General features: G+C 40.8%; 1 protein-coding gene across 1 annotated transcript; it reads right to left on the bottom strand.

Annotated features, from left to right (window-relative positions):
* Positions 1-2: 2 nt before the first annotated feature.
* Positions 3-17,462, bottom strand: rfx2 (regulatory factor X, 2 (influences HLA class II expression); the record flags this gene model as incomplete). The annotated part of the gene is made up of 18 exons (XM_079220963.1): positions 3-2,047; positions 2,731-2,773; positions 2,886-3,039; positions 3,132-3,340; positions 3,479-3,628; positions 3,987-4,084; positions 4,783-4,934; positions 5,141-5,253; positions 7,593-7,711; positions 9,840-9,961; positions 10,900-11,019; positions 11,223-11,404; positions 12,451-12,525; positions 13,767-14,037; positions 14,765-14,847; positions 16,246-16,335; positions 16,898-17,006; positions 17,383-17,462. The coding sequence occupies 18 exons, from the start codon at positions 17,460-17,462 to the stop codon at positions 1,926-1,928; spliced, it is 2,292 nt and encodes a 763-aa protein (XP_079077089.1). The 3' UTR covers positions 3-1,925.
* Positions 17,463-19,721: the final 2,259 nt, after the last annotated feature.

The following is a 19,721-nucleotide window of genomic DNA, read 5'->3' on the forward strand; positions in this document are numbered from 1 at the left end:
GGTTTACACCAATTTATTACACATTGTGACCAAGTACAAAATACAGCTGAACTATGCAGTTTATTACAGACCATCATCTGTCCTTGGGATAGTTAAAGTGTAGTCAAAAACAGGTTTGTAAATGCACAAAAATAAGGGTTCAGTATACTTGTAAGAAGAACCAAATCTAGTTCAATAAAAAATAATCCTCCGCCAAAAATCTAAAACAGCCTTACAAAACATTACAAAGTACATACAGAAATTACTTTTTGCTCCAAAGCACTTGAAGGCAGATTACTGTGACAGGCACAAGTTACAAAAAAGCCTTAAATAACTCAAGCTCAAGGATTCTCATCGCGACAACAAAATCTGGGGGAGAATAAATCAACCAAACCAATTTCAACACAAAGCTGATGATCAAATCAGAATAATTCATATAAATAAAAATGTCTTTTGTGAAAGTTTAATAACGTACTCGCAATTGAATTGAAGAAAAAAAAAAAGTATAACACGTACCAGTTTAATCAATTACACATCAAAGCATATTCTTCTGATACAATGTGACCAACCAAGTACAGTGAGGAGAGAGATTAGGCAAAGACCGAAGGCCACTGAGCACACACTTTCTACATCATACAAAGATATATATTTATATATATTTAAAATGTATTATGGACAAACTCCCCAAATAACACACTGCATTTTTCTATCTATTTTAAACGGAACATAAGACTTTAATCTGAGTAACAGCATGAGGTCAAAATATCTGCAGTCGGGGTGCGTGTGCCGGCTCAGATGCCAACGAGATCCTCTTCCTGTGTAAGCGTTTTGGTTTTACAGGTCCAACGTGTATTGATTTATCTTCCTTCGAGGAAATGTACAACCACTTTTTTTTTTTTAAATCAGGAAATAAGGCTCAATAGAGGGACCAGATTCCAGTTTAGATTTTAACATTACCACCTCCATTAAATCAAACAATCTGGCATTGTTCCCAACTGTGTGACGGCTGAGTGAACCACCACAGGTCTGCACATGTGAGTCACTGTATTAGAACTTACTGAAGGCCCCTCACACTGAGGAGCCATCGCATGATCGAGACCATTGGTAGAGAACTATTTACAGTGGGAGACACAAAACTGCAATGGTGGCTACATTTTCTTTTAAATACTTCCCTAATGTCATCTGAGCCGAACAGAATATAAATCTATTGAGGTAAACAAACCAACATCTTACACACAGCCACTGCCTTCCTGACTACTGCGAGACTATGAGGCCCTACAGAGCCACGCTGGTGGGAACGACTGAGGGAAAGAAAGGTACTTTGGGTCAGTAGGTTGCATGTTGTTGTTTTTTAATTAATGTTTTGTTCTGCGTGTGTGTGTTTGCTACAAGCTGCAGCAGAGGCAACAAGGAGTATACACACCTACACGTATCAATGTTAAAGGTGCTTTGAATGTCTGAGGTTTGGAGACGATACATTCATACTGCGGTAGAGGCACAGCTGAGGGACAGATAGACATCGGTAGTGGTGGTTTCAAAGTTAGCGATCTAAGGCACTCAAATGACACTATGGCACAGCTAGTTAAGATTTATAAAAGAAGAAAAATCACAATCACCACACACCACCACTCAAAAGTTACACATCCAATAAAAAGGTACTGCACATAGTCATTCACAGTTGCAACAAAAACAGAAAGGAAATTTAGACCTGTGTTACACCCCTGTGAGTAAAAAATAATAAGTGAGCTTCCATGGAGAAAGATCACCGTCTGTATAATTGCTAGTGAGGGAGGGACTGACGTTGCTACTTTCTTCTCTATGTACATTGCACACACTGACTGAAGAAGGACACCGTGAGCTCAGCCCCAAAAGCCACTTTCGGGTCACCTTTTTAGGGAGAGATGCTAGTCCATGTAGCTTTCAGTCCGGCACCGCTCAGACTTGACTCACATCTCCTGCAGAGGGTGGCTCATTTCAATCCTCTCTCTTTTTACAGCTGGTTCAGTAGGCTCCCTGGATCCATCAGCATCACTGCCAAGGTCACTCATCTCATCAGAGAAGGACGCATCTAGTGGAACAATAATGGAAAGGGAACGTTAAAATAGTTCACTTTCATGTCAACTGTGAGCCGAAAACCAATCACCGAGAAGGACAACCGGAGAAAAAGGACAAATACAGCTGGGTTTAAAGCGATGATACAAATCTATTCCCACATTAATAAAAGATCAAACAAAGGATTGTACATTAAGCATTTAAATAGCAACTCAGACCAGTCAACAAATCCCATTAAAACAGAATTTCTTCAAATTGGGCTTTTTAATGAATATTGGTACAAAATTGTCTGGATGAGTTTTATGCTTCACTAATGGCTTTTACTTTTAATTTATATTTATATTAGTTCACACAAACACTCTCAATCCATCTGATACTGGCCCGGCCCGTCTGTTGGTCTAGACGCACCCTTTAGACAGGAACGATCATTTGTTGTTCACTACTGTTATTGTACTCAAATTTGGCTTTTGACATTTAGGGGTAATTATTATATTAGCCAACAGAGGAAATACTTATTGGAAAGATTTATTAAAAATTGAAAAACAATCGACTGAACACTGTTGTTGTTTTTTTTAGAATATCACCTGACTATTCCTTTTTTTTAATAAATTGCAGAAAATCTCAGATCCAGTTAGTCCGGACTCTCGGTTAACACAACTAGACTAATATAAAAACTAACAGTGTATAATATAGGCTTACCTTTTTCCATTAGTGATGGCATCATAGAGGTCAGGTCACTGAACTGTGATTCAAGAGATGAGTGAGCATTAGTCAACAAAACAACAGTTAAAAAAAACAGAATTCATCCTTGAAATGTTTTTTTAAACTAGAGCAGTTTATACATAAATATTTACCTCTCCCATGACAGCAATAGGAGTTTCTCCGGTGGCTTGAGCCACTCTGTGTTCTACCAGGTAAAACATGTATTCATCATACAGCAGACGAATGAGGTGGAAAGAGCCAAAACTGGCTGCACTACGCAGGGTCAGGTCTCTGATCACCATGGAGCTACAGGAAGGACAAAAACAAACAGACCATGTATATAATGCTGTTGTAGTGAGAAAAGTGAAAAAAAAAGCCTCACTAGTGCCCCCTCGTACCTGTAGAAGGACCATTTAAGCAAGAACTGGCGTGCAGCTTTGGGGAAGCTGGGGCTGCCCTGGTGAGGCTTCAGGACCTGAGAGACCACATTGTCGAGCCAGGTGGCCCACTGATCCAGAGAGCTCTGCTGTTGCAGGGTGACCTTAAAGTCCTGCTCCAGACGCTGAACCACGCTCTCGTCACACTGACATACCCATGAGGCCTGCTCCTGTTAGACACAACAGACACACCCGACCACATTCAGCAAGAAACTACAAGCAAGAAACGGAAGACAGAGAGCTGAAGGGAGTCAACCGTCTGCACCGTCTGACATTTTATAAACAGGGAAGCCGTCAGACACGCTAACCTGCACGTTGGCGAAGTCCACCCGGTTGAGGTCCGAGAGCATCTGGTTGATCTGGGAGGTGTTCTGGAGGACGGCACGGGCGGCCTGGGCCAGATGGTTCAGACTGGTGTAACGTCTCAGCGTCTGGGCGAATGCACTGACCACCGCCACCTACACCAGAGAGACACAGAGTCCACATTAAACCCTGAAATTTGATGTCACTATGTTTTATTATTATAACCAAATGATGTCTTAAATGCTGGATGTTAGAAACTAGTACGGGTTTCTAGGGTTCTCTGTCAGAAATTCACCAAAATTAACATGTGATGCTGCATCTTGCATCTACATAAACTTGAACACTCTTTAATGCATAGATCTCACAGTGTGACAAGTGCTGTGCGTAGTAATATATGACATGGATCACAAATCAGCCACATGTCATGGTTATAGGTAACGGTCAGGGTTGGATATGTGAGGAACTGATCTGCGCACACATTTTAATGTCAAGCTGTTGAACAGCTGTTGTTACCTTGGTGCGAATGATCTCTTGAGGAAAGTTGGTCATGGCATTAGTCAGCCAGCCCTCCAGACTCTTGGCAAAGTTACGGATGGCCTGAGTGAGAGTGCCTGAAGACACAGAGCAGCCTGGATTACAAACAGACTTTACTACAATCATAAGTAGAGTTTTGCAAACACAGCCAAGTTGTGTGAAATTCAAGCAGATCTGGAAAAGAAAATGACGAACTCTCCTTTTACCATCAATGTTTTATTAAACACCTAATCATTTGGGCTTCAACATTAATGTAATGGCATGGCCGATACCTGGATAGTTGACTGTTACCATGACATTAATAAATACATGCCCTACAGTATCTGTTTACAACCCTGCTCAAAAAAGGGTCTCCTTTATCAGCATGAAAGTTAAAAAGATATTGTTAAATGTTAAGCCACCTTGTTACTTTTATTTGAGCTGTAACTTTAACATGATGTTAATAAAAGTCCTGGCTGATGGGTTACCTGGTCACACAAACAGACTTCACTACAGCAATGTTGTGCAAAATCAACCATAATAACTGGCAAAATCCCTTGAATGTAGTGGTGTCCGTGTGTTATTGTGGGTCCAAATAGGTAATACTGGATCAATGAGAATTAGATTTTGTGAAATTGATGTTACTTGTGTGTATTCTTTGTATTTAAGTTAGATGATTCAGGACTTTGGGGATTTTGGCAACCACTGACAACTAACACACATGTCTTGATACATTGTATTATTTCATAGCATCTAATTAAAAATCAGAATGAATACAAATATCAATAGTACTGACTGGGAACAGGACGTAGCACATCAGGGATGAGGATCTCTACCAGAGCCTGGTAGAGGATGTGGTCACAGCTCCTCATCCATAGCCGGACTGGTTCATATTTACACAGAGCCACCAGCTTCTCTCTGGGGATGATACCCTCCAGGTCATCGTCACTACACACACACACACAGGATGGGGGAAACATACAATAATGATAAATACTGCCATCAATCAAATATAACTCAGCAGACAGACGTTTTGGACTTTATATGCTGTTAAAAATAAGACTTCATTTAGCTCAGTCACTCTTCATTTAAAAGTACAGAAGCAGTTTTCTTTTCAACATGGAAGCCTTCGCTCTTCCTGTATGTCATCTGACCTGTTGGGGATGGTGGTATTTCCGTCACTAGATGGCGGTGTTGAATACCAAAAGGTCTGCCAGAGTTTCTCAATATAGTGGAACTGGAGGTTCATTACCACATCCAAAGTAGCCTGCAGGAGAGGGGGGAGGACGGGGGACAAAACATACAGAGCTGAACCATGGCAACCAGACACACAACAAAGTTTCTACAGGCAGGCAAGCAGCCTCTCGCTCTCTCCAGGCCCTCCTGGTTAGACAATGAGCCAGCTCAAACACAGCTCCCTGCACATTAATCATCAGGAGGATCCTATAAGCCACATTTAGGCTTCATCTGGACTTTTTTTGCGGTTGATTTCACTCGGTTATTTTTGATCTTGGTTTCCTTTTAAAAGCAGATTAGTACCATAGATTTTTGCATTCTTTTGCCTTCTTTTAGTGGTGAGGCGCTGACCTGAACTAACCCACTTGATTTCCTCTTTCCTGTTCATATGCATGAGGCTCTTAGAAAGCAGAGTATGCCGCACTCAAGTGAACACTGATAGAGTGCGAGGGAATCCGTGCCAAGCTGGAGATCTAAAATGATCAAACTACTGTTCCAGGGCTCGGTCAGAGAAAAAGCAGTAACCTGGTTCTAAGAAGAGTGAGCGGATAAAATCTAAACCTCAACACACACACACACACACACACACACACACACACACACACACACACACACACACAAGTAAAACCGAAAAAACAGCGCTGTAGAAGTTATTCCGTCCGGCTGACTCAGGCCGAGCTCTATTGTTTCTCTCTAGTTTATCTCTACATTGAGCACATGATTCACACCGTGCAAAGAGATTCTCTTCTTTCTGGCAGGACATGCACTTGCCGCTGGATCTTGTTACACAGCAGCGTTGGCTTCAATCACATGATATGTTTTTGCTTCCTCTCCAGCTGTTGCCATGACAACCTTGTTTACGGTTGCCCCCAGCAACAGGTCAAACACAGAGCTCCAAAACAAAAAGGAGAATTCCCCATCCCCTCCAAACAAGAGTGTTTTGCCGCCACAGTTTTTGCGCCACACAGAAAAAATACAAATTGCCTTACAGAAAAAAGGCGCGGAGGAGAAGTAACACGGTCAAATGCATAGTCACAGCATTTACTGTGGTCTTCAGTGTGATTTATTACCCTAGAAGTTTTATTAAACACCTAATCATTTGTGCTTAACCAATCCTTTATTGGTACGGCTGACCCCTGAATATTTTACTGTTGATAGCATGACATTAATGAACACATGGCCAACAATGGATACAAGTCCATTTACAGCCCTGCTCAAAAACTCTTTATCTGCATGAAAGTAAAATAAGATTAATTAATTAATGCTTTAGCCAACTTTATTTGTGTTGTAACTTTAGATTATGTCAATAAAAGCCTTGGTTAATGTGTCAATAGGTCACTGTTGGCTCACAAAAAAGTGAAATGCATAAACATTACACAAAGAGGCAATGAGAGCTGTGAGAGTGACAGAAATGTGCTGGCAAACAAAGACAGGAGCCCATGTGCCTGTCCACAGACAAGGCAACACAAAGGCCCAAGGGGAGGCCACCACAAAGACACCAAGATGTCCACCCAGCGCGCTGAAAGGTTAATTGGCATGTCTTGAAAGCTGCACAGAGATGAAAAGACAGCTGGAACAAAGGGAGCGTGGTGAGGCTGGACAAGGGAAGGGCAGGGATAATATGATAAAGCCAGAGCATCGCTGCTTTAATCACAGCCTCTCTCCTGTCTGAAAAAAAAAATAAAAATTTGAATGTTCAATATTATTTCTACTCTTCTCCTTGCCTGTGTGTTTCATCCTAGCGAGTTACTCTTCTGCCTACTCACATTCATTGCCCTACCAAGAGACGATGCATTATGCCCTGCAACCTGTGAAATGTAATTATGCAATGCACTGTTTCTTCATAGCTTTCTTCATACTTTATCCTCATAAGGTTCTTCCTCATGGATGTTTCTGTTGAACTGGACACCTCCTGACTGCTGTAGTTTGTACACCATGTACACCAATACACCATGATATGGTCAGCATTATTCTACATTTTCTTATTGTCAAGAAATTCCACAAAAAGTTCAAAACCAACAATGATTACAATACCTTTTGAGCCACTAAACTTTTCTTAAAGATGTCTGTGGCCCCAAGCCCACTTGTACCTAATCAAAGCATTTAAAGTCAAATAGATCATAAGGCGGAGTATGCCTTAGGACGGGCTTAGTGTGATTGACAGGCCGCTACTGCTACCAGAGCCGTATAACGTTGTCACTATGTCACTCCTCCACAGACCAAATATGGTCACTTCCAAAAAATCCAAGATGGCGACGGGTAAATTGCCGAACTTGAGGCTTCAAAACCGCATCAAAAATCATTGGCTTTAACACCTCCAATTCCCATGTTAGTGTAGCATCAGTTACAAACATATTCATAGAGCTGTACCTCACAGTGGTCTCTGTAGAGTGTCTGCAGTTTCTTGATATCATTTATGTTGATGCGCTCAGGCAGAGGCTGGGTGCCCAAGTCAGGAGAGGGAAATGGAGGCAAGTTGTGGGACGTATCTGCATGAAACAAATGGACATGTGGATAGGTGTCACTCATTTCAGTCACACGGACACACACACACAAAGACTAATTATTCTGGAGAAAGAAACTACAGTGCCTTGCAAAGTATTCACCCCCTTGGTAATTTTCACATTTTGTTGCATTATAATCTGGAATTCAATAAATAATAGCCAGAATTGGTGATGTAAAAGAAAAATGAAAATGAAAACACATTTGGGGTTTCCTTAAAGGCATGTAGGAGACTATAAACGTGTTTTCTTATTTTTTTTCTGTTTAAGCAATGACTTTTTCTGGCCACCCTTCCATAAAGCCCAGCTCTGTGGAGTATACCGTTTAAAGGAGTCCTATGGACAGATACTCTAATCTCTGACTGTGAAGCTTTCCAGCCCCTTCGGGTTATCTTTGGTCTCTTTGTTGCCTCTCTAATTAATGGCCTCCATTTCCTGTTCCATGACTATTGGTCTTTTTTTGGCAGGTTTGTGGTCGTGCTTTATTTTTTTGGATTTAAGGGAGCTCCTTTAGATTGGACACAGATGGACTTAATTTTACTAATAATGTGAGTTATGTGAAAAATGTTAACTTATTTTAATTCTAGGTTTTGATGGTACAAAATAGGAAAAAGGCCAAGGGGGTGGATACTTTTTCAAGGCACTGTATATAAAACTGTACGATAGATAATATAGTGTCAACACAAAAACACATATCCAGTAATTGTCTAAACCAGGGGTGCCCAATACGTCGATCGCGATCTACCAGTCGATCGCGGAGGTAGTGCGGGTAGATCGCATGCCATTTAAAAAATAATAATAATTAAAAAAAATTTAAAAAACTTTAGCGACAAAACCCAGCTCCCAGTGTGCAAATTAATGTCAATCACTACGGACGCTGCGCCCGCAATGGTTGGCCGCTTGAATGGATGTATTGCCAAGTACAGGGAGATGTTTTCCCCGACTTCCTTAATTACCACTGCATAATACACCAACAAGCATTATGCGCTACAACGCTAAACATGAAAGAGATCACGGATGTGGCAACAAAGATCGTCTAATCGAGCGAGAGCTCTTCAAAGACGGATGTTCTGTGCGCATCTGGAGAAGGACTGCAGCCACTCTGACTTCCTGCTGCACACTGATGTGAGATGGCTTATAGAGCTCTGTCCGGAGATACAGGAGTTTCTCCATGTTGTTAAACATGCAGAATACAACCAACTAAGAGTATGTCAATATGCTCACGTTTCTGAATTACAATTTAAAACGTGTGTAAATTGTGTGTTCCCCTGAAGGAGGGAGCAGCAAGACGCGGGACTGTAATGAGTCATTTTGATTTACTTTTAAACCCTTGCGCTTTAATTATCGGGTAGGATGGACAATTTTTTTAAACTTTTGGACTTTGAATGGCACTTGCAGCCCAGTTATTCTTTAGTTATTTTGCACTTTCAGAGGCTTGATTGCTATGTTGAGTTACCTTTAAAGCTTTATTTGTACTTTTTCTTTATTTTTAAAGCATATTTGCACTTTAATTTGTATTACTATTTAATTTATTTGTTATGATGATGTTCTGATGTTCAGATCTTGTTACTCAAATACATTTGAAGTTCAAATTCCAACATTTTGAGTTACTATTCTTAATTTGCGATGGGAAATAGTCATTAGATTAGTCGTTTATGAAAATAATCGTTAGTTGCAGCCCTAGAGTCAGCCTTTTCCCACATGAAAAAGATTAAGTCCAAACACCGTTCCACCATGGCTGATGACCATTTGGTCTGCCTGACGCTGACTACCAGCAGCTACTGTCCGGACTTTGCAACCCTGCTGGTTCCATGCAGTGAAGTCATCAGAGCAAAATGTAATGACCAAAAATGTACAAAATTGTATTGTGTCATAAGGGTTCATGCAGTTATGCAAGGTACGCCAATATTGTAAATATAAAGTATACTCTGTATATTTATACATTAATAATGCTTTATATAGATATAAGCATTATTAATGTAGGTAGATCTTTTTGACTTGGTCATTTTAAAAGTAGCTCGTGAGCCAAAAAAGTGTGGGCACCCCTGGTCTAAACAAACCAGATGCTTGACAGTTCATGTTTACTTGTTTGTTGACATACTGTTGTCGTGCTTACCTATGTACTGCTGGTGGTGTTGGCTCTGAGCAGCCACGGACTGCTCTGGAGTGCTGTTACAGTTCTGAGAGCTCCCGCACAGGCTGTCAGACATACCGTCCACCTTCTGTAGAGGTTTGAATCTATACATGCAGCAGAAGCAGAAGACACAAAATGTATGTTAGCTGGGTTTTGAAGGATTCGGAAAACAGGAATAATAAAGAATGTGCCATTGAGGGCTGGGACTATGCAGATGTTCATTCCAATGAGAAAACACACATAACTCCTGGGTTAGCCCACCTTCAACAAAAGCTACTCAGTGAATAACCAGGGGCGTGTTTAACATTTGCTAACAGTTTACAATTTTTTTCTGGTTTCATATATGCTTCCTCCTTTGAGACGCTTTTGCCTCAGTTTGGTGGGTATGTCTATTGTGAAAACCAATTCATACATAGTGTAAAGGCAACGCAGTAGTGACCTTTCAAGTCTGTGTTACCTCTGAGACCAGGTGGAGTTAGAAGTGTGCTTGTACGTGCAGACACACCCAAAAAGTATGTCTTGGTGTACTAATACACCCCGGAGTACACTTCTACCTCACTACAGCAAGTTGAGAAGGTTAGCATAAACGACTTTCAAGGGTGTCAAGTTACTCTTTAAACATACATTACAAACCTTCGCTACCAGAGTTCAATGAACAGAAATTCACTTATTTCCCACAATAGATGAAACTGGTATCAACACTTTTCAACGAGTACATTTTTGCAGCACTGAAAGCAGTTAAAGGTAAGAAGATGGGTGAGGAAAAACAAATGTAAACATGAAAAACAATGAAAAGGGCGAGGACAAAAGGCAAAGAAATAGACAGAAGAAAATAAAGAGAAAGCGCAGAAAGCAGCCGAGTATTGCGATGACAAAAAGTGATATTTGAATAAAATGTGTAAAAATGATTGTTGCCACACAACAAAATAACCACAAAATGCCATAGTATGAATGGAAAATTGCTGAAAGTTGTGACGAATGAAACAGCAAGAAAAGGAAAGCAAGGAAAAGTTTAAAACGGAAGACAGGGAGAAATGCTGACCTCTGTTTCTGGTGGACAGGCTGTTGCCTCATGGCCATGTACTGGGTGTCTTCCTGAAGCCTGTTCAGCGGTGAGTCTGGCTTCACCCGGATGCCATAGTAATGATACTTAGAGTTGCCTCTGGTAGATTCATGAGAGAAAAGCCAGAAACCAGTGAGGAGGAGAAGACTTGCCATCAGTGTAATCACTATCATTATCCTCTTCCATCAGCAAGTCTCCAATGCCTATAAGCATCATCATACTCGTCATACAATTCTATAATGATGACATGATTGCTGTTATCAGCATCTTGAACATCTGCAGCAACCTCTTCCTGTTTGTACCTGGTACCGAGGCGACGGGTCCGCAGGCCCATGAAGACCGAGCGGATGAGCTTGCCGAAGGAGGCTGCATTGACCGGATCCAGTTTCTGTTCCTGACAGTGCCTTAGGTAATGGTTGTACAGGGAGCACCGGGGCAGGCTCACTCCCTCCGCTGTCTCATAGTTGTCCAGCAGCCACTGCAGCTAAAAACACACAGAACACACAGTGGCGCAATCAGTGAGACCCAGCAGACGTACCAATCTCTGTGACACCGAGCCAGAAATGAAGAGGAGCAATGCATCTTAATAGCACATCAAAAGACAGATAACACACACACACACACACATCACACACACACACACACACACACACATACACACACACACACACACATACACACACACACACACACACACACACACACACACACACACACACACACACACAACACATAACCTATAACCTCACATAACCTCCTATTTTAGGAGGTTAAATACCAAAGAGACTACTGCACTCCTGCTGTGGCTACGCTTAGGCCTTTGTATTCTTGACTGAATCAGTAAGTGACTACAGCATAAGGAAATGCTGATTGAGAGAACACTCAAACATCTGAAGTGCTATTCATTCTATCGGACAAATCTCCAAGACAAGTCAATATTGAGGCAGACACAGTTTTAGCTCTGTCTGGAACAGCACAATCAATTAATCGCATAAAAAGCTCAAATTATACATTTTCAAATCAGATGTGAAGCAGATACTTCAGACACTATTCATACAAATGATGTGGAGATGGTGAGATCCCAGCTGAGCTTAAGAGCTGGTTGGGAACGAATCTAAACCACAAATTTCCCATGTGAGTAAAAGTCTGGATGGAAATACAACATGAATCTTTTTAGATTTAATTATAATCGAGTCACAGGGAAGTGTCATTGCAATAAACTTTAATGACAGACTGCCTGCCTAAGTGTAAAACATGTCTCGGTGAAAAATACAGCAAACTAAGTCCATGCAGTGTATTAAGAAATACAAACAAGATGCATTGTTAAGCAAAAAGTGATAGCATATGCAAGTTCAAACCAAGGATAACAACTATTTGGAACAATTATGCATGCCAGTGGGACAGTGCAAAGTAGGCAGTGTGTTCAACGTCGCAGGGCACAAGTTGAACACGCTGCCTTTCGGTTCAGCTTTTGTTTTGTTTTTATTTTCCCTCATGTTGTTTTTTGAAGAAAGTTCCTGGTTAACTTACATGGCTGTTGAGCAGGCTGCTTTTGTGACTTGCAATTCCTTCAGACTTTTGGAGGTTTTCAATCGCCATTTCAAGCTAAAGAAAGAAGAAGCATGCGAAAAAAAAAAAGAAGAAAAAAAATAGAAGAGGTAAAAGGCAGGAGAGTGAGAGAGATAGAAAAAGAGAAGGGAACAGAAATAAGCAGGGGTATATAAACAAAAACAAAAATTAAAACAGATAAAAGGAAATAAGACTGTTAGCGAGCAGCCAGATCTCTGCATTTCCATTAAAATCAGTCGGTGTTGTAGCCAAACTCCTTATCGGCTGACAAAAGCATGCAAATCAAGGGACTCATTGGGTTAAGCTGCTCAGTGACGGTTTGCGATCAGGCACCCGAATGTATGCAAATAGGAACCACAAACAGGGGCACAGGTCACGTCAACAGGTCAACAATGCCTAACCTAACTGCACCCCACCCCCAAAAATATATGAAACAATTTAACTTTGAGATAATAATATTGAGATAAACTAAAAATTTTATTGAGTTGTACCTATAACATAAGCAGAAGTGCCATGGTATAAAACACACTGGCATATTATTCTGTCATTGGACACAAAAAAAAACTGGTGGGCAAAGTGAATGACAAAACCAGAGACATTCTGTTGAGCTACAGAAGAAAATCAAGTCAAAAAAGAAAAGATATGTGGTATTGCAGCCAAACTGGAGACATAGAAGAAAAGGAAAAGAAGCAGGCAGCGTTCCAAACCTTAAGAAGGCTCCAGAGGGCTCATAGCCAAATGGTAATGAGCCCCAGGGGTTGCTTTGTTTCGCAGGGCGCTCAAGTGCCTGTGAAAACCTCTGAAACAAGGCATTGCTGAATTATTTAAGCCAGTGTCCCGATTCTACAGGCCCTCTACCCTGTACTGCTCTGCTCTCTATGCGGTACTGCAGAGCCATGAGGCCCCAACTCAGGTTGCCGTAAACCCTGCCTGTCTTTCAGACACAGGCTCAGGTAGCAGTGATGACAGTTAGCGCGAGTTAGCATCTCACAACACCATATGGTCGTTGGGATGTCTGCTCAGTACGCCATGTTGTACTAAGAGTTAGAAGTAACAACTTATTTAAATACTTTAGGAAATAAAAAATATAATTTGGCCACATAGCAGCTGAGAAAGAGAAGTAATCCCAGAAGTATATTTTGTCGGTGACTCAGGGTTTTGTTGGTTGTGAACCTCAGATCTTTTGTTTGTTTGTTGTCTTCACTAGCATATAAATCCCTCTCTATTGGGAAAAAGTGCTTCAGAATATCACAAGCATTTGTATGGGTGCTGCTCACCATAGCTGAGGAGGAGCGTGAAGAGTGTGATATGTGGTTGCGGCTTCCCTCCATACTTCCTCCATGAATCAGGTAGGTGCTTCCGCTGGAGATGATGTGGCTGCTGCCCACATCCATAGTGATGCCCACCATGCCATGAGGGGGCACCCCGCCACCGGCAGAGGAGACCACCGTGGTGACATGAGCTCCACCAGGCTGTGAGTCAAAGTATGTCCCCCCACTGCCCTGCCCATACAACTGAGCCTCGGGGTTGTAGGAGTAGGCGGTTCGGCTGTGGAGAGATCATTGCCATCAGGAATTGGGATGTGTTTCCGTAATTATGTTAAACAAAGCTCATTTCATGACAAATTATACATTTTTGGAGGCCGATGAAGAGCATGAACAACCTTCTGCATTTTACTTCTTTTCCAAAGGCACAGGAATACAGTTCATTGATACAGTACATCATCTTGATTACAAAGACAATAATAATAATAATAATAATAATAATAATAATAATAATAATAATAATAATAATAATAATAATATAACTATTATCGTTAAAATATTAGGCCATGCTTGAATAAAAATACAAACAACTGACAAAAATATCACTTCGGCTTCAATTAGCTTAAACGGTGTTAAATGCAGTTGGCTATAAAAATGATGAGAAGTGTTCTCAAAAGCCTCATTTGTCCTTATACTTTCTACCAGTATAGTCATTTATAATTCAACATAAATTCTTAATTTGGACTGGAGCCAAGTATTATGCACAGTGCTGCATCTGTTTAATTTGAAAAGCAAACATATTTACAGCACTTAAATTACCACAGTGGCAATTTTAAACTATGGTAAACAAAAATGACATGTTCAAACCTTCGTTTTTAAGGTATTACTATAATCTATTTAAATAGAAATATGACATCACTGGGCTAAATTCAACATTATGTCTACTTCAACGACACAATGAAAAATATGTATCCTTTGATGTAATCATGAAGAAATGCAACATTGCTTACATAGTTCCATTGGTGTAAACAGTCTCTCCGCTTTCTCCTACATATTGGACCTGGGATGGGTAGACATGTTGCACCTGCTGCACCTACAAAGAGACAACAGGAAATCAAAGCATGGAAAGAAAAATCTTTATTTATGGTTCCCTACTTCTACACATGCAAGTCAAACTGGAACTAGATTTGTAACTGTAAAGAGTAACTAACTATTTTGAATCATAAAAGTACTGTGTGAATGGAAATATTTGCTTGTGGGTGTAGGCATGTGCAAACATATTAAAGAGTGCACATGAAGTGTAATGAAAAGGTCTGTACATCCCTTGTGTTTTGCATATTTACTTGTCCAAAAGAACAACAAGACACTGCCTTATTCATTGTGACCTACCACAGTTCTTTATGAAGAGGATCTAGCCTTGAAGTGCAAAATAATTACTGTATTTTAAAAGGGGACCAGGACGTAAAGTGATTTGGAACAATGTTGGATGTAAAACAAAATAGGTTGTACAAAATAGAGTTGATTACAATGTACACTTTACCTGTTATTTAAAAACAAAGTTGGTGAAATCATAATTTCATTGATTTTAACTTGAACTGATAAAGACATACATGTGGTTAAATAAAGTCAAGCCTGATTTGACAAACATCACAACTTATAATGAATGATATACTGAAGCATACAAATGGAGAAGAGCAGTCCATCTGCTATTGGCTAATGTTGTAACATCACTCGGAAACACAAGACAAGTACCTAAGACAAGCTAATAGTAGACAATCAGGTCAAGAATAGACGCTATACATCACAAAGAATTCATAAAGGGATTTGGTTCAAGCTCCCAGGAATCACCGGACGTTGCCATATTATAATACCCAGAGACCCAGAGAAGACTCTTTGCCATATACATCATCACAAGTAAACAGCTGTAAAGCTAAGCAAAATCCCACACACTTAAAAGTAGTAATTATTATCACCAACCATTGGGACTAATGTTCATTTATAACCTACCAAGAGTTTTATTAAGATGTTATTTTCATGTTATTCATGTACGCAGGCAGTGGGCCAGGCTCAGCCAGAGAAAGACACTTTCGCACCCCCATGAGGGGCGCAGGAAGCAGGAGAAACAGTTTGGCACAGGCTCGGAATGAGCAGCTTTCAGGGCAACGAATGTGCTGCACGTTTAGGATCTTCATACAATAAACATGGTTTGGTTACTGTTTAACTTGTTTACTAAGGCCAAACCTAAAACGCCCCGTATGATATTATTTAAGCTGAATGAAAAACTCATCAATCACATATTAGTAGTGAGACAAATAAGCCCTGATGAAGCTAGCTGTATGCTTATTTGGTACTTTCATGTAAAAGAAAACACAGTATATGTCTCCAACTCAGTCACAAAAGTCCAAATAGGTTTATCTCAAATAATTGTAAAATGTCAAGGGGTGCACAAGTATTGTCACAGCACTGTATAAGTATGTACAGCACTGTGTACCTGCTGAGAGACCTGTTGAACCCTGGGTACTGAAAGCTGCTGTACTTGTCCTCCCTTCTGAGCTGAGCCTGTAGCTTGAACCAGCACCCTCTGTGTGGATACAAGACATAACTCAATTACACAGGTATGCACGTACAATCACCCACATACACACATAATTGTAAACATATGACAGTCGACACAAGACGGGCCAACATTTCACACACACATACACATACACATACACACACTGAGATTTTCAGTCTTTGCTGATAGATTTATATTCATAAAACAAACATAAATGACCACCTCTCTCTGCCAGTCACACATCCTGAATGTCAGTAGAGGACAGTGGTTTGTTTAGTACAGTTTCTTTTCAGACACCATCCACAATCACAAATATAGCAGGTAGCTGGTTTGGTTTCCAAAATAACTAGTATTAATAGTATACTTAACATCTGGAAAGAAATAGGATTGAGTAGTTAAAGCTAGGGTTGCTTTTAAGAGTGACTTTGGAGGGAGGTCTGAAGGGACGGGCTGACAGTGTTACTGACTTGGCGACCTCGTTATTTTAACTAGTTTTTAAAGTTTACTAACTCTAGCTTCAAGGCACGAGAGGCTTCCCCCATGTATCCTGTCATTACAGTAGTGGCAGAGTAGAGGTAGTACCTACCTGTTGAGAGGCTGGCACAGGCTGTACCACAGGGGCCTGAGCTGATGACGATGTCCGCAGCGTTGCCACGCTGGTCGTGGTGTCTGACCCTCCTTCTGAGCTCTGCATGCTGGGTTGCAGAGGAAAAGAGAAAAGACATGAAAAGGTGGGATTTAATACCAAACTGAAGCAATAGTCTTACAGGTACACTGAAGCTTGAAATATAAGAATAAGAGCATTTCAAGTCTGTACACATGGACAGCCATGCTAAATAAATGCTCTTCCACCCCACCCTTTCTCTCTTGTAGCCATTCATTGTGCCCCAGGGGATTTCTGGCTTTACCAAGTCAAGCTGAATCAGTGAAGCTCTCAGAACCCTAGAGGCTGCCCACCTCTGGCTTTAATCACTGGCAAATTAAGCAGCCCAACATTTTTACACAAACACTCCTGGTCCTGCTGACAGATCAGATCATGTGAAAGAGTTACAGTAAAGGAGTTTAAGTTATCAACATGACTGAACTGCTTCATGAGGACCAAACGCACCGTCGCCACTCGGCTTTCCACTGGGTGACAATGTGCACAGCATAGCAAGGGGGAACTAAAAATGGAGTGATACAAAGGCTCTCTAAAAAAAGAAAAAGTACAGAGAGGGGAAAGAGCGGGAGTAAGGCAGGGACAAGAGAAGAATGGAACTGCAAGGGGGAGTAAGTAGATAGAAAACAACTTCCCCACTCCCTCAAAGGGAGAAAAACTAAGGGGAAAAAAGATGAAAATGGCAGTGGGACTCCAGCCCCTGACAGGGTCTTGATGATATCCAGCGATTGTTTCGTATGAGAGCTGTTCTCTGAGGGCTCCAATAATCCAGCTGATATGAGGAAATTCCTCAATGCTTTGTAAACGTTTGTCGGTTGCTATGGTGAGGAATCCATGACGACCACCCCCAACTCAACCCTCCTCCTCCCCATTCACTCCTCTATCCCCCCCCACACCCTATAAAGCTCTTGCACAGGAACTTTTGAGTGCGACCGCAAAGAGGGGGAGGAGGATAAGAATAAGGGAGAGGGAGATACGGCACAGTTGGGGGTTGGGTTAAATTGATGAGCAGAAACCTGGAGTAACAGGAAACATCAGCAGGTAAATGAGAGAAGAGTGTTCACCTGGAGCATTACAGCGAAAAGACTGCAAGACACAACCAGCTCTGTGATTAGTCGAAACACAAGACATGCAATATAATGTTATTTGAATTCACTGGAAGAGGCCTGACTACACTACTTAAAATGCAGTAATCTGGAGGCCAATAGATACAAGCAACAGGTGCAGCCAAACCTGTCTTCTGGCTTTCTTACGAGACCCAACCTAAAGTATCTGATGGGGGTGTGTGTGTACCAATAAAGTTTACAAAAGATTTTAAAAGACCTTTCTGCATCCTTTGCATCAAATCAAGTGCTTTGAATTGATCAATAAATAACAGAAAATAGCCTTACTTTATCGAACAAATTAACTCGGACAGAAGCACATCTAAGAGATACGATTATAATAACTAAAAGGGCTGAATCAATCTGAATCAAGGAATCCAACTTGTGATGGACAGGAAGAGGAAATGCATTTAACCAAATATTGTTCCAACCAAAAAGTTGTGCTCACACCAAAATACGGGGCCCCATACTCTTTGTGGACCATTTATAGAGAAAACTATGCCAATAACACCATTTATACTGGCACTAAAAACAGGATGAAGCTATCACAGATGCTGCAACACAAGCTTTGCTACAGGCAAAAGGAGATTGCAAAGGCATGTGTTAACAAAAAAATTGTTTCCTGATAGGTCTTGACACTCAACCGTAATCTCCACTCTGGACTAGAAATAGTGATTCTCATTTTACCCAGAATTGAGCAGGATGACTTTTGTAATAGCTCATAATATTGTTCAAGGCTGTATCACACTACATGTTTTCTCACAAGAGGAGAGAGTCTGACACTTTTTATTTCAGTTTCAAATGATCAGTCTGCCAATTGCTCTCAGTGATCAAAGCACAAAAGAAAAAAGAAATACAAACAGGCTGTGAATGGAACATTATACTGGCATTACCAGAAAGATTGACCTTGATATACACACTAATTGATTTAAAAAAAAAAAAAAAAACTACAGCACACATTCAAATAACAAACGTCCCTGCTAGCCGCACGACTAACAGATTGTAAACTCAACTCACAACAGTGTTCAGTTTTACCTATCAGTAGGAACTTGGAGGGATAATTAAGGTTTGGGGGCCCCAATGTATGCTTTATACAAATCTGAGAGTATACCTTTAAAACAGAAAAACTACCGATTTGGGTGTGCCACCACTTGCATTTTCCATGTGTGGAGATTTTGCCACAGGCAAAGACATTGCTCTGCATTCATGACTAACAGACTGAGGGGAGGAGGCCTATGTTAAAAATCCTGATACGTGTCAATCTTCAGACATGCACATCCAAGCACCATATCTAGTGGACCCTAAGCAGCCCTCTGAGTCCATCTTCAATGTATTAGTTAGCACAGGGCACAATTAGCACTTAGATGTCAAAGCTCTCATATTCCATTAGAGTTTTTCTTCTCACCTCTTGTCATTAGAGTACCAAAAGACTATTATTAGAATGATGCAAGTACAACATTTTAGAAGTCACTACAATGCTAAAACATCTTTATAAAGAAATGGAATTTATCTATGGAGTGTCACTTGAGTTATAAATACACTTAATCCCATCATTTGTCTTCATAGCTTTCCATTTTCACCAGAGGAAGCGACACAAGCCTGAGGGATTCTCTCTGCCATTAAGGAGTAAGTGGCATGGCAAGATGGTG

Source organism: Taurulus bubalis (genome assembly GCF_910589615.1).
Source record: "Taurulus bubalis genome assembly, chromosome: 7".
In the NCBI taxonomy this organism is placed as follows: domain Eukaryota; kingdom Metazoa; phylum Chordata; class Actinopteri; order Perciformes; family Cottidae; genus Taurulus; species Taurulus bubalis.